The sequence below is a fragment of the Melanotaenia boesemani genome, chromosome 9, assembly GCF_017639745.1.
Source record: "Melanotaenia boesemani isolate fMelBoe1 chromosome 9, fMelBoe1.pri, whole genome shotgun sequence".
In the NCBI taxonomy this organism is placed as follows: domain Eukaryota; kingdom Metazoa; phylum Chordata; class Actinopteri; order Atheriniformes; family Melanotaeniidae; genus Melanotaenia; species Melanotaenia boesemani.
Window position 1 is genome coordinate 6,872,751 of NC_055690.1, and position 14,147 is coordinate 6,886,897.

The 14,147-nt window shown below is 42.4% G+C and overlaps 1 protein-coding gene across 1 annotated transcript; it reads right to left on the reverse strand.

Moving 5' to 3' along the window:
* Positions 1–433: 433 nt before the first annotated feature.
* Positions 434–12,298, reverse strand: gap43 (growth associated protein 43). Its single transcript, XM_041995638.1, has 3 exons — positions 12,009–12,298; positions 4,999–5,629; positions 434–1,545 (listed from the first exon to the last, which is right to left on the reverse strand). Exons 1-3 carry the CDS (start codon positions 12,036–12,038, stop codon positions 1,466–1,468), a joined length of 741 nt encoding a protein of 246 aa, XP_041851572.1. The 5' UTR covers positions 12,039–12,298; the 3' UTR covers positions 434–1,465.
* Between the last annotated feature and the right edge of the window lie 1,849 nt (positions 12,299–14,147).

A 14,147-nucleotide genomic window follows, 5' to 3' on the forward strand; every position in this document is an offset into this window, starting at 1 on the left:
GTCGTGATTAAGTCAACAATTATTCAGAAATAAAAATGTATGTTTATTGCAGTGTTGTCACTGCAAACTGGAATTTTGCCACCTGGATGTGTGTGCACATCCAGTAGTGTTTGTTGGCAAGAACCCCATCTATAGCATCCCGGGCATTTCAGAGGACTGAAATGTTTGTCCGTGAGCCTATGTTTCCCTCCCTCTGAAATAACGACACATTTCTGCTCGGCGTTGAACAAACTCAACAGTTTATGATGGTAATTGGCACATTTGCTTTATTTCGAAAACAGACATTGAAACCATTTTTACTTTTTTCTTCTTTTTTTCTCACAAGTTTGAACTCCTCGATAAGGTTGAAACTGGACATTGTACTCACTGGAACATAGGAAAAGAATGCTTTTTTTTGTTTGTTTGTTCGCTTGTTTGGGGTTTTTTTTTCTTTTTTTTTTTTTTTTTTTTTCTTTTTATTCTTTTTCGTAACATCAGTGCAAGAGTAATTTTTTTCCAATTCATATAAACTGTCATAACAACACCAAAGACATCAAAAAGAAGCCGCCACACCTCTTAAATTTTTGTGACTGCGAAGAAGTTCCTCTCAGAGGGAGAGTTCCCATCATGCATCTGGTTCGATGGTTCATGCTACTGTTCTCACTTTTGCTTGGCAGAACACAAATTGTTATATGCAAGAGCCAGTTAGTTCAATACTATAGTTGATTTCTATAGTTTATTATATGATTTCAATGGCAACAGGTCCGTTACTGTAAATGTGAGTAGACAGAGTTTGTAAAAGGGGTGTAAACCAAGCTTGAATGACTCAAGAAGAATAAAAGGAGTAAAAGTATTGTCCTACATGTTAAATTTTTGGGATTCAGGATAAAACTGCCCAACTGGAAATATCACACATTAAGTATACATTCTATCATCCATTAGATGTGTCAGTGCATTATTTATTTGCTGTGTTCTCAACACACTTGTACTGTGTTGAAAACTAGAGTTGCATTTTAAATCCTGTTTGTTTTTTGTGCGTGCATTTGCAGAACAGATTTTATTTGCGACATGGGTTCAGAGGAAGTACATTGCAATGCAAATTAGGTACGATGCATTGGCAATGCATTTTCAATGTGTGAAAATCCAGTTGGGAACAGTCGGTCCAGTTGATGTTTTTAAATACATCATATAGCGAAGTTGTACGAAAAGAAGTCTTCCACCTCATCATCATCAGGATAACAATCATTTTTCATAATCAACATCATTAACATCAACATCATTTCCTCATCATATTAGCTTGAGCCAAAAAACTTCACGCTGGAAACTCCCCCCAACATGAGAAAATCATTGCCACACAAAAAATGACAAACAAATAGAAACGGACTGCCTTCGCATTGGGAAGGCAAAAAGAGCAACCTTTTTAGATTTTTGTTTTTGTATTATTCTTCATACTTTAAATTCTGCTTTCGTGGGGTTAGACTTTGCCTTAGTCATCCTTGGACTCTGCAGCGTCTTCTGCCCCATCTCCCGGGGCTGCCTCCTCTACTTTTGACTCCTCTGCAGCATCTATGAGGAAAGAAGGAAGGAAAGTAGAAGGTAGAAATTTAAGAGAAGCAAATAAAAGAAAGTAAACTTGCAAAGAAGGGTAGAAATGGACATTAAATAAAAACAGAAATTTGAGTCAGAAGAGAATATATTTAAAAGTCTATTTTGTTTTGTTAGGCTGAAATGATGGAGCTCTATTAGAGATCTGAATCTGAAAGAGATGTGTACTCTAATTCTACGTTGTTCACAAGATTAACAAGACTAACACACAAAAGCATGTCATGCTGAAGATGCAGTCTGAAATCTCACATTGACTGTAAATAATAGCTAACAGGGGAGCTCATCTTGGACCTAAAAAGCCTGTGAACCTACGTTACAGTGCAAACAGAGGCATCTTTACCTGTTGCTTTTCATTCTGTAGGATGCCCAGAGTCTAATGCATTATAAAAATATCTAGCCGTGGCTTATGTAGCAGTAAGTGCTGCTAAATCAGCATTACAAAGCCATGACTTGGCTCATGTTACCAGGTTTAAAAAGCATTGTTATATGATGTTTAGTCTGCATCCTTTGTTGATAATGATACAATTAAAAGTGGTTAAAAAAATAACAATAAAAAGGGTTATCTACACTTAATAATACTTTATCATCCAATAGATATGATTTAGATTTTTATTTTCTCAGACTTTTCTTCAAGTGCCCTCAGAGCAGTGATGTCACACCCAGATGATCTCATACTCTTTTAATAGAAACAAAAGGCATCAAGGAATGACATCATTGCATTGGAGACTGGGGTAATGGAGTGCATGTGTGTGTATGTGAGGGTGTGCAGCGAGAAGTGAGGTGATCGTGCCAACGTTAGTGACTGCACTAATGTGCATGTGTGTGTGTGTGTGTGTGTCACACAAGACAGCATGAGTCACAGCAGATCTTCGAGGTAAGAGGTAATTGGCTTGTTAGGTACCGTGACAGATTTGAGAATGTCCTTCTCCACAGCCACTGAACTATGTGGAGCAAGCACAATTTCATCCAATTTACCGAGCAAAAGCCTGTCATCTCTCATGCAGTGACATCAGATTGAATTTACTCACAGCAGATTTATAACTGACTGACACACTGAGGAAGTTTACAGGTAAAAAAATGTTTTGTATATGAAAACATTGCATGTAATCAGGCATAATTTTGTATCCACATGAGCTACATGCTGCAACCTTTTTTCTATTTTAATTAAAAGCCTCTTAATATAAAGAAGACAGCACATAGTCATTAAATGTCAGAATATCCTCCATGTATGCAAATGACATTCAACTCTACATAGCACTATTTGTACTGTGTCTTCTTTACGTCCATTGGAAGTGTAGTTTTCTGGTTTAGACCTAAATCAGCACAATGCAGAGGTCTGCACCACAGGACACCATCGGAGCCAAAACTCTGTTATAGTTTATAAAACTTTTAAGCAAAAAGCCTGTTTTAGAAGATATGCAAACAAAACGATTAATGAAATAATAATAACTGAAAAACATTGACTCTAATGGGCAACACTTTGGTGGTTTTTAGAGCCAAGGATTCACATATTAACAATGCATGGCTGCCCAGTGTCTGCCCAGATATTATATCTCAGATCTTCCTTAAGGCCAAAATCAATCCTGATGACGAGCTATTTCTTTTCCTCTTTTGAATATCTACAACATTTATTGTTTCTTTCCAACTTGTGTTTTGTTTCCACTTTAGATATCTACTTCTACTGAATTACAACCACAAGCAAAGTAGCCAATTCAGCCAAAACAGAAACCCTCTGGTGACACTAGACAGCCTAGTTTGTATGCCTTAAACTGATTTTCAAACTCTCAAAATCAGTTTCCCCAGTGTAAATATAGAAGCACTCTGGCTCGGATCATATTATTCATTGCTGCTGGTGACACCAAAATGAAAACAAACACATGCAGTGAAACAGTTTTCTGTAGTTATTTCCAGTGAATCACCAAATCTAAACCTGGAAAAAGCTGATGATCTTATGTAAATATAAAAGATGAGTGCTTGTGCCTTATCTACACTAGTGGTATAATGGTGCAATGCTATATATGTAATGTATTATATTATATTATATTATATTATATTATATTATATTATATTATGGCATATGCTAGCAGTGCTTGCTAGCATATGCCATGACCATAATCGTAATAGCTGATATATATATATATATATATCTTTTAATTGGTTTTACTGATGTTCAAATTGTACTATCGGGTATTGTGATTATGGTCATGGCATATGCCAGCAAGCACTGCTGGAATCAGTGCTAGGGCTACATTACAGCTCTGGATCTGGAGTAACTACCAGACCTTTACAAAGCGACTCAGTCATAAATATTCATTTCAGAGTCAGTTCAGTTAGTCAAGTAGATGGTTGCCAGCGGTGGATTCTTAATTAGCAGTTCTTTGTCAGGTAGTGTTTGTTTATGACAGACTCCCCTGGAGTGGATCGTGACCAGTATGGATCATTAATCATTCATTTAAATCAGAGCACCTGTTATACCCGCTCCGCTCCATGCAGGCCAGCTATCCCATCGAGGTGGTAACTATGACAACAGGGAGACAGTGCTGCCTAGGTGACCTAGTTTCTGTGTAGTTCTCTAGTTTGTGTGTGTGTAGGTTTCCCACCTCGCACTCCCACTGACTCCAGAGTGAGCATGCTCCATTAAGCACCTATCTGACCCAGTCTGAGAGTCCTTGGACCAGATATATGAGTTCATGTCAAGAGTGTGTTTCACCACATCGTGTTTTTCTGCTGTAGTTTAAAGTTAGCCTGTGGTTTGTCTGAAATCTATTAGCCAACATGAGAAGTTAAGTAATCAAGGATATTATCACATATTTTGATGTGCTCTGATTTGCGAGGATTTTTATGGGATCATATCGTTCCACCACTGTTTGCCTTTCAGTTTGAATAATTGATAATAGTGGGCTAAATGTGTCAGTTATGCTATCATTAAATTCACAAGAAACAGTCTGAAATGTTCATAAACCTCAGTGATTTGCAAAACAAGTTGCTTTCTCATTAAGCAAACACACAGCTTTGCTTCTAAACAGTAACTCCAACCATTACCAAGATAACATCATCTCGCTGGGAAAAATTCTCACACAGGACTAATTATTTCTGAGCCGGCTTCCTCATCAGTATGGAGTTCCCATCAAGCAGATGCTGAGATACAAGGCTGTCTAATGTAATATTGAGCTGTGTCTCTGTGTTAAACAGTGAATGGTGGAGCACTGCCAAAGATCTTTAAATCCTAAAGACTCAACAAGCAGTTTTGTCCTGCCAAGCAGACAGCGTAGAAGCTCACCAGTTCTTCTTTATTAGATTTTTACAGTGAGTAATTGCTTCTAAATTGTAGGAAGTGACTGGAAGTATTTTTAATCTCTGAACTCTCCACCTTCACAATCACATGCACACCTAGGAGTTGGATCCAGTGCATACCTTGTTTATCTTTTGTTTGGTTAGGCTCCTCCTTCTCAGCTGTCGGACTGACAGCAGCAGGCACGTCGGCTTGTCTGGCCTCCTCCTTCTTCTCTTCGCTCTTCTCCTCCACTTTCTTCTCCTCAGCTGTGGCTGTGGTGGGACTCTTAGCCGCTGCCACCTCCACCTCTTTGGGCTTCTCCTCCACCTTTGACTCCTCTTTCTTAGGTTCGGAGGGAGCTGTGGCCACCGTGGGAGAGGCAGCAGCCGGGGCTGCCGTTACAGGAGACGTCGCTGCTCCTGCAGGAGAGGCAGCTGCCGGAGAGTTAGCTGGCTTGTCTGCAGCTGGGCTTTTGACTTGGTTTGTCTCCTCCTCCTCATTCTTGGCCTCCTCTCCCGCAGCATCTTCCTGCTTGGCAGGTTCCTCCTCTCCTTCCACTTTCTTTGTCTCCTCTCCTCCCTCTGTGGCCTCCTCTCCATCAGCAGGACTGTCGCCCTCCTTCTCTTCCTCTCCGTCTTTCATCTTTTTCCGAGTTATGTGTCCACGGAAGCTAGCCTGTATTTTGGTGGCAGCCTTGTGGGCCTTGTCCTCGGGTTTGTTGGTGGTGCCATCTTGTTCAATCTTCTGGTCTGCATCCTCATTCTTCTCCACCTGTTAGGCAACAAACAGTACAGCAGGTTAACAGCTGAAGGCATTGATGTAGAGCCAGAGGTAAGCAGCAATGGTTGTACTGATAAGTACTTCTCTATAGTGATGATAAGTAGACTGAGAATGATCATCCAGAGGCATCATGCTGGCTCTAAAGTCCATTACATATTATAGAAATGTAATGAACTGAAAGGTCAAAAGTCAGGAAAAACAAACTTTTTAGGTGCCTTTACTGGAGAGTTAAAAACCGGGAAAAGTTGGGTTAGAGTTTCAAGACAGGTTTTGAAACCGAATCAAGATGTGTGGCAGGATGAGGATCGGGGTTAGGAACAGGACAGATCAAAATGCAATACTGAAAGGGATTTGTTTTTATTACCTTTGGCAACTGGATCCATAGCTGTCCGTCAAATAGTGGGTTGTGTTATGAGTTATATAAATCTAATAAAAACAAATCAAATCAAAGAATGAATGATGAGCACTGAAAGTGGCAAACAAAATGAATCAGTACATTGAAAATTAATAAACAAAACATATAAAAATAAAATATTCACCAGCTGAAGTTCAACTAAGAAAAAAGCCTTAAATATGCACCTTAAATTAAAATGTTAAAGCACAAAAAAAGCAACACAAATAGTCTTAGCAGTTTGCAAGCGGTGCAGCATTGGTTTTCCCAAATAATAGAGATGTGAGGGTATAAAGGAGAATCTAAATGGGCTTCCTCTTACAGGTATTAAAGCTTTGTCAGAAGCCAGAAACTGGCTGCTGAGAAAAATGAATCTGTAGTATGGGACAAAAAGAGGAGATTTACTGCCATTGTCAAGGATGAAAATAATAGATGTGTGTGGGGGTCGATTGTCTCCACATAATGAATCAAATTCACGGGGATTTGAGGTAAGAAAAATGACTCTGGGTATTCATTGCTGTTGCTCAATCCAGGCGTTTGATATTCTCCTCTTGATAATGGTGCTGAAATAGATTTAGTAGATACCTAAACGTAAATGCATCCATTACTGAACTCTGCATTTTCTGCTAATGATCTTATAATAACTAAAGAGCAAAGTGGAAGTCTAATTATGAGCCCATCTTCATCCTCAGTCTGGTTACAGGGGCAGCTTCATGTCTGGCTGCTAGCGAACAAGCTGCCTGCTAGAGTCTCCTCAGCATTCACTGCCATCCCCCTCCCTACGATCAAAGGTTACCTTGACAACCAGAGTGCTAACTCATCACCACTCTGTCTGCTGGTTGGTTCTATGAAAGACTATATGTCACCGTGATTGGCAGCACACCTGACCCCTCAGGGGAGCGAGCCCACACAAACTCGTAAATCAGGGCGGAGCAATCGACATAACTAAGGGAGGGGTTGCAAGGCAGCCGCAGGGTGTGGTGGGGGGGCAGCTTTGGGGGGTTAAACGTGTATGTGTGCACATTAATTTTCCAGTTTGCATCAACAGCCAGCAGAGCACTGTTTAACATGAGCGAATCTGAGTGGAAATTATCTCCATTATCCAGCTTTAATCACTCCATTTCCTGATATTTTTTTTTTTTTTTTTTTTTTTTTATCATGTCACTGCATCTGTTATAAGACTGAAATTGGACAGCTGTCTGCGTGAGGAATCACTTCAGCATGGTATGATTTCAGAACCAGAGGCCCTAAACCAACATGCCTTCTTCAGGGTCACTGTGTCAGTGAAATATTGGACCACGGAGGCCAAAGTGCAGCCGTACTGCTAATATTCACCTCTTCTACTTTTATTCCCTCTGGGTTCAGTGTATAAATCCTGCCTCGTGTCTTCCTGCACCTCTTAATACCATTCTCCTGAAGCAATTTTGGCCAATGTAATATTAAAAGCAAAAGAAGAAAAAAACCACCGGCTGGGGGGAGGAATGGTATGTTTTCAGGAGCTCAATTCTTCTCCTCCCGTACAGCAATTTACACCTCAAACATGGTCAAGGGATATGTGTTGATTAGTAATCAAGGGTTGAAGTAAACTTGAGCATAAAACCTGCTGTTAAACCGGGCAGCTTGGACACAGACAAAGCACCCCGGCCCCACCCTCTCCTCTTAGGAATATACAAGCCTCAGCTGACTTATTGGGTCTTTATTAGTCTGATCTCATGGGTGCTTGCAATTGCCAAAAATTTGACCCAAGCACTTAACGCTAAACTGAATTACTTACCGGCTGCATTCAGTGAGTCAGACAGGCAGAGAAAGCGATTGATGAGGGTGTTTGGGAACATGGGGGTATGACATCATTACTGGAACAGAGGAGATGTCATTTACTTTAGAGATGGGGCTGTGTATGAGTGGAAATGTAAGAAAGTAGCGGCAAAGAGCCGGGTGATCTCATGTTGGTGTATGAAGACAGGAAGCGAAATCACAACTCTAACATCATGATTTGGATCACCTTCCCAAGCAGGATGAAGACAGATATCAGGTTTTTCATATCAAACTGATTGTGCGACTACATATTGTATTACAATCTTATGTCATCTAAGCAGAAACACCTGTAAATCCTTAAGATTTGTCTCTTTAAGCCTTGTTAATTGAACTCTGGTCACGTACCCTCCTGCAGGCTGTGTACCATTCACTGTCTGTGTGGCACACACACACATTTTCATTCATAAATACAGCACCTCATCCCTACAGTGCAGCACACAAGGTAAACCGTCTTTACACGCCTGTTTAAACAATTCATTTGCAGCAAGGAAACATATTTCAACTATCAGGTTAATCAAATTACTTTTTATAATTAGCCCACAGTGTTTCCTTTTTGTACACAAGTCATCCTGGTTGCCATAGATACACTACGTAAAAAGTTTTTTCCCCCCTTTTAAGCCTAAATAATATAGCAAATATGTAAAACCATGATATGCTTGCACACAACTCTATATTTGTGTGTAGATTATAGATAGGTAGATGAACCTCAAGTGAGCAACAGCTCACAGTTTAAATAAATGGGTGCCCTTCACTTCTGCAAAGGACCAACCCCTCCTTGTCTGTTTTGTCTGTAAAAATAACAAATGGCTGTATGGTGAGATGTGTTCAGCACATCATCTGTTGGCTGGATGTGTCTATTCGAGCTTTGTCTATCAGCTGCAGTCTGCACTCTGTCGCCGGACTCTGTCCTTGGGTGGGCACCGGCTGTCGTGAGAACCACACCCCAGAGTCAGTGGCATTGCCGGCTTATCCATATCCACACGCACATATGCACACACATCACCATCCCCCAATAGTGACACACAGTAACAATCCACCACCTTCTCGCCGCCTCACTGAGAGTACCATTAGAGACTTGTTTCAGGAGGGGGAAAAGAAGGAGGAGGGAAGACACAGTGGAGCGGTGAGGTGGATGCTGACTGAATCACCACAGAGACACCGCTCAGGGTAATGTATATACAAGCTGTGCATGAAATTATGGTAATTATTTTTTTAATTATCACTCTGATTCAGTCCCACTCTTTTCACCTTGCTGCTCCGCCCAGCTTTGGATGAATGCAGCTAGCCAGAGGGGGGAGAAATATTAAAGATAATATTTGCATTTATAATAAGTCATTGCTTTGCAGAATCCTTTTAATCTAAAAACCAACAGGTCCTGCTGCTAATTTCTTTTATTCTAAGTCACTTCAAAGTCTTATTGTGAAAAATTTGTGCATATTAAAGTAGATGTTTTAGTTGTAAAATTAAGAGCACAGTGGCTTATTTAAAGAAAAACTAACTCCCCAAACATTTGTCACATTAACCAGACAATTGTAGTCTCCCTGCAAGTGGTATACTGACTTCTAGCACTAGCACCATGCTCCTAAAACCCTCTCCAAGATTTCAGTGTCTGGTTCTCTCCAAGAACCATCCAGACATCAAAGAGCAAAGGCTGCTGTCTGCAACTGCTGAATATCTCCTTCATTCTCTTTCTGTCGTCTTTCACTCTTTTTTTCTCAGTGAGCAAACTGCCACCCACTCATTCTCTCTCTCTCTCTCTCTCTCTCCCTCGCTCTGAAACGCATACACACAGCGGAGCACCACACCCTTTTAGCCGGCTATCTCCTGCAGATGAGGAAAGGGGGTCTCAGGTGGCGCCTGCCACAGCCCCCACTCGTCATCTCCTTGTCTAACCCTTCCTTTCCTTTGACGGTGCATTGATATGAAAGGATGCACTGTTTCTTTCTCTCTTTTTTCTTTTTTTAACGACAGCCCAGAAAAAGATGCTCTGCAGCAACTAATAACGGCCATATGCCAGCCTCATTACATCCTCTGGAGCAGCCTTTAATTCAATTACACCGGCTCTCCGCCTGAACAAAAGCCTCTGCTATCGCCACTGATCTCATAAGGGATGGGGAGATGGGACAGTGGACAAGGGAGAGATGCCAGAGGAAATGGGGAAAGGGTTGGGGTGGGGGCTGGTGGATGTGTGCTAAAAATCAAGCTATGAGGAAAGAGCTTCGAGTGCATGAGGCGCAAGAGGAAATAATCATCTTTCAGGTAGTGGTCTGGGTTTAAAAATCTGAGTTTGGATAAAAAAATATTGGGTCTAAAGCTGAAACTGGGGGCAATAGGACAATAGGAGGATGGTAAGGAAGGAGCTGTGACAGAGTTGTATGGGTTAGATGAGTTTAATGAGGGAGCAGGTGGTGTAGGAAGACCTGAATTTAAGAACTTGAACTTAAAAAGTTGGACTTGCATGTGATCTTTTGCAAAATGCTGAAGCAAGCACAAGCAACTCTAAAGATGAAGCTGAGGCTGGGGCTACAGAGGACACCTAAATTAGGTGCTGGAAGCCACTCCCACATAGTGAAGATTTAGCAACAGCACTTACCGCTCCACAAAGACAGGACCCACCGCAGTATTACTGTGATGTAAAGCAGAAAATCATGCTCATGCAGACCACGAGGTCTGTCTGAATTAATTTATGCTGGAAAGCAGGGCAGGAGGATAAGTACTTGTGGGCTGGGAGAATATTTTTCTGTGTTGAGGTGTGCATGCTCGAGGCAGCGACAGCACTCTGTGGGAAAAAGCCAGCGCCTCACCCACATGGCTGCAGTGTGCAGCATGCCGGTTTCTATCCCTTCATATTCCCTCATCCTTTGATCTTTCTCACCTTCGCACCTGCTCACCTAATCTCACCATCACCTACCTCACCCTCACTCTGTCATCACCTCATTTCCTGCCAACTATAGCCACCAATTTGTCCCTTTTTTTAACCTTTCTGCTTTGCAGCATTCCTGCATCTTCCCACCTCCCCCTACACCTTGCAGCCTCCCTCCCCCTGTCTCAATCATTATTTAACCTCTGCTTCAGCTCCTTTGCCGTCTTCTCGCATCTTTACCCTCATTCAACTCCATGTGCAGCAGCCATGCCGCTCCACCCTGCTGCTCTTACTGCTTTCAGTTATAAGCTTTTCTTCCTTTCTCCCTCTCCTCCTTGCCAGAGCTAATATGACTCATCCCGACTGACATTTAAGAAGCAATCAAGTGTGATTGGAATCCAATGTGTTATTAGTCTGATAAAAACCCCAATCAGTCTGAGATAGCAGCAGGAACCTGGCCCTGATCACTTACAGAACCACTAAGATAGCTTCTTTATAATTCTCCACCGGTGAGACTGGACACCGGTTATTTTAAAGTACCCAACAGCACCCTTTCACACCCTTTAAATAAGTGCACACTTCATACAAGCCTCCACTGGCAGCATCCACTTGTAAAGCTGGAGGGCTATGATAATCCATTTATGCTCATTTATTCCCATTGTATTCCCACGAGGCCACTGACATGATGGTGCTGCTCACTCAATCCCTACCCCACCCTTTTTTTTCTTTCCCTCACTGTGGAAATTTTCTTTCCTGTGTCACCCATCACTACCCCAGATAACACAGTTACAAAAGATGCTAAAGCACCAATTACATGAGAACTACAGTTTGGTCCAATTAATATAAAGCATCATTAACAATGGCAAATTATTACTGAGTTATTTCAGCTTTGATGTCACAGACAAAACAGTATCTATCAAGTACCTTTTAATAATCCTTCACTTCTCCCCCCAAGTGTTTAATCAATAAGCCAGCTCCCCAAGACGACTCGAGTTACAGTCTCGTGCCTCTCTGCAAGTGCAGTGTGGGGTCTGAGAGGCATTGTGGCAAGCTCCATTCATGCAGGATAATCACATTAACAAGGCGTGTCTGGGCTTTGTGGACAGACTTTTATAAAGACAAGCCGGGCCCAGAGTCACAGCAAATCACACCAACGTTTCCTCTAATCTCTCCTCAAGCCCCTCTAATCTGACTACAAGCCAACAGTCGCAAAGTTCAGAGTTGAGAAGAATCATTTTGTCACGAGAAAAGAGCTGAAGATAGTGGGGAAAAAGACAAGCAAGCAAAGCAGAGCAGTTTACCGGTTTGGTTCTTCTTATGCAGCACAGCATAGTTGTAGTTGTAGTATCCTCCCTTTTTCTTCTCTGCTTCTTTCTTCCCTTTTTCCTCCCTTTCACTTCTTCTCTCACACTCTCTCTCTCTCTCTCTCTCTCTCGCACGCTCTCGCTTTCGTGCACACACACACACTCTCTCGCTCTCTCCCTGGCTGTATCAACAGCTAAGCCGCCTGGTGCATTTACTCATCCCAGTTTGCACACACACGCTCTTCACTGGGTCTGGCTAGGCGCAACTCTCTCTCTTACTCGCTGCCTGACAATGACTACAAGCCCACCCTTTAAACCCCTCCCTCCCTCCATCTCTCCTCCTTTCTTTCCTTCTCACTCTCCTCCTCCTCCTTGTGTTCTCGCTCATAGTGATGACCCCCCTACCCCAACACCACCATCTCTTTTAGATCGGCACTCGTCTCTTCTACATCTTCTCACCCTCCTCCCTTTCAGCCTGGCTACAGCAAAAAGATGTGGCCCCACCCTGAAAGGGCTGCCCCTTAATAACTGACTGGATACCTCCATCCAGTTTTTGCCATGACACTTTATTTTTATTGTGCTTTATTTTAGTTTGTCTCAACACTTCTCCACTTCCTTCCCCTTCCACACACATGAAAAGGTGTCTTTCTTTAATTTTAAGTGCCCCCCAAATGGAAGTGCACCCCCGAGATTGTTCAGGCTCCCTCTCACACTGTGAAAACTCTCTGGATCTCAGATTATAAGCCTGCAAGTGCAGGGTCCAAATTACCACAATGGTGCCAAAAGCATGTTTTCTGGCACAGCTCTTGCCAGTGGAGACGTGTGAAAGAGAGCAGTGAGGAGTGTGGATGTGTGCACACGCACACTGTGCTTTTAGGACACGTCACCCACACCACCAAACCACCCACCCTCCAACCCTCCTCCCCATACCCGGCGCTCTCTGTTCTCATGGAAACACCAGACTAGAGGAGCAGAGGAGGAGGAGTGTGTCCACGAAAGATAGAGAAAGCGAGAGAGAGGAGGAGGAGGAGGAAGCAAGAAGGCTGGGTGTGGCAGACAGGCAGGCGAGGCAAACTGCTTCCCCCCTCTTTTTTTTTTTATATCCCCTTGTGCTCAAATTTGCACACACTCTACTTTAACGAGCAAGGCACTGGGCATGCACTCTCCCCATTATAACTATTACCATACAGTGAGGCTTGCAGGCGCATGCTCATCCAAACACCCACTCTCTGTATTTGTCTTTCATAAGACACATACACACACATACTGTGGTGTCAGAGAGTCCCCACCCCCGCTTCAACACCGGCAAGCTTCAGCAGATGCTACAGACACAATGAGGATGGAGAACATGGGTGAGGGGGTGGGAGGACAGAGCAAGGTATGGACGGTGTGAAGAAGAGGAGAAAAAGACCTGACTTGTGTTCTGCTGTTCTTCTCTCACACAGGATTATTCCACATCCAGTTTCTCGGAGAAGACATCCGAGAAACATCACAGAGCCACAGCCCTCCTGGTGGTCACTGTAACACCTTTACTTGACAGCACTACATCATCACCATGTGTAATTATGGTCTATAGCAGGCCGAGTGACACAGACAGCGTAATAGGTTCTGCTGAGTGCACTTGATTACTCTCCGCACTGTTCTGCTTTACTTTTGCACAGTTATGTGCATTCATGCTGCACAGACGCCAGTTCAGGACAGTATTTATATACTTGTTTAAAGTTACAACCAACCAGAAACTCAGAAAGAAACAACCCCAGCCTTGTGTTTGGGGTTCCCTTGGTTTGGAAAAAGCTTATTTAGTGATCAGTCCAGATCTCTAGTGCATTTCTGTGTCACACTCTCATCTCAAAGTAGAATTATCCAACTTCCACATATTTATCATAAATCAACTTTTAATACTACCTCAGTTCTAAAACAGGTTGGAACAGGGTGTAAAATGTAAATAAGGCAGAGCCACTCAGATGTAAAGATGGACAGACGTCAAAAACCGCATCAAAATTTGTTGAACAACTGCAGAAATATGTTCCTCAATGAAAAAATGCAAAGACTTTGAAGAGCCCAACATCTACAGTGTATAAAATCATCTAAACCAGTGGTTTCCAAACTGTGGTTTGAGACCTCCATGGGGGTCAT

Excerpts from the sequence above, each read along its gene's own strand:
- gap43 (XM_041995638.1), bottom strand. The coding sequence starts at position 12,038 with ATGCTGTGCTGCATAAGAAGAACCAAACCG. Across the intron at positions 5,630-12,008 it reads GCATAAGAAGAACCAAACCG|GTGGAGAAGAATGAGGATGC; the intron begins GTAAACTGCTCT and ends GTTGCCTAACAG. Across the intron at positions 1,546-4,998 it reads CCAAACAAAAGATAAACAAG|ATGCTGCAGAGGAGTCAAAA; the intron begins GTATGCACTGGA and ends CTTTCCTCATAG.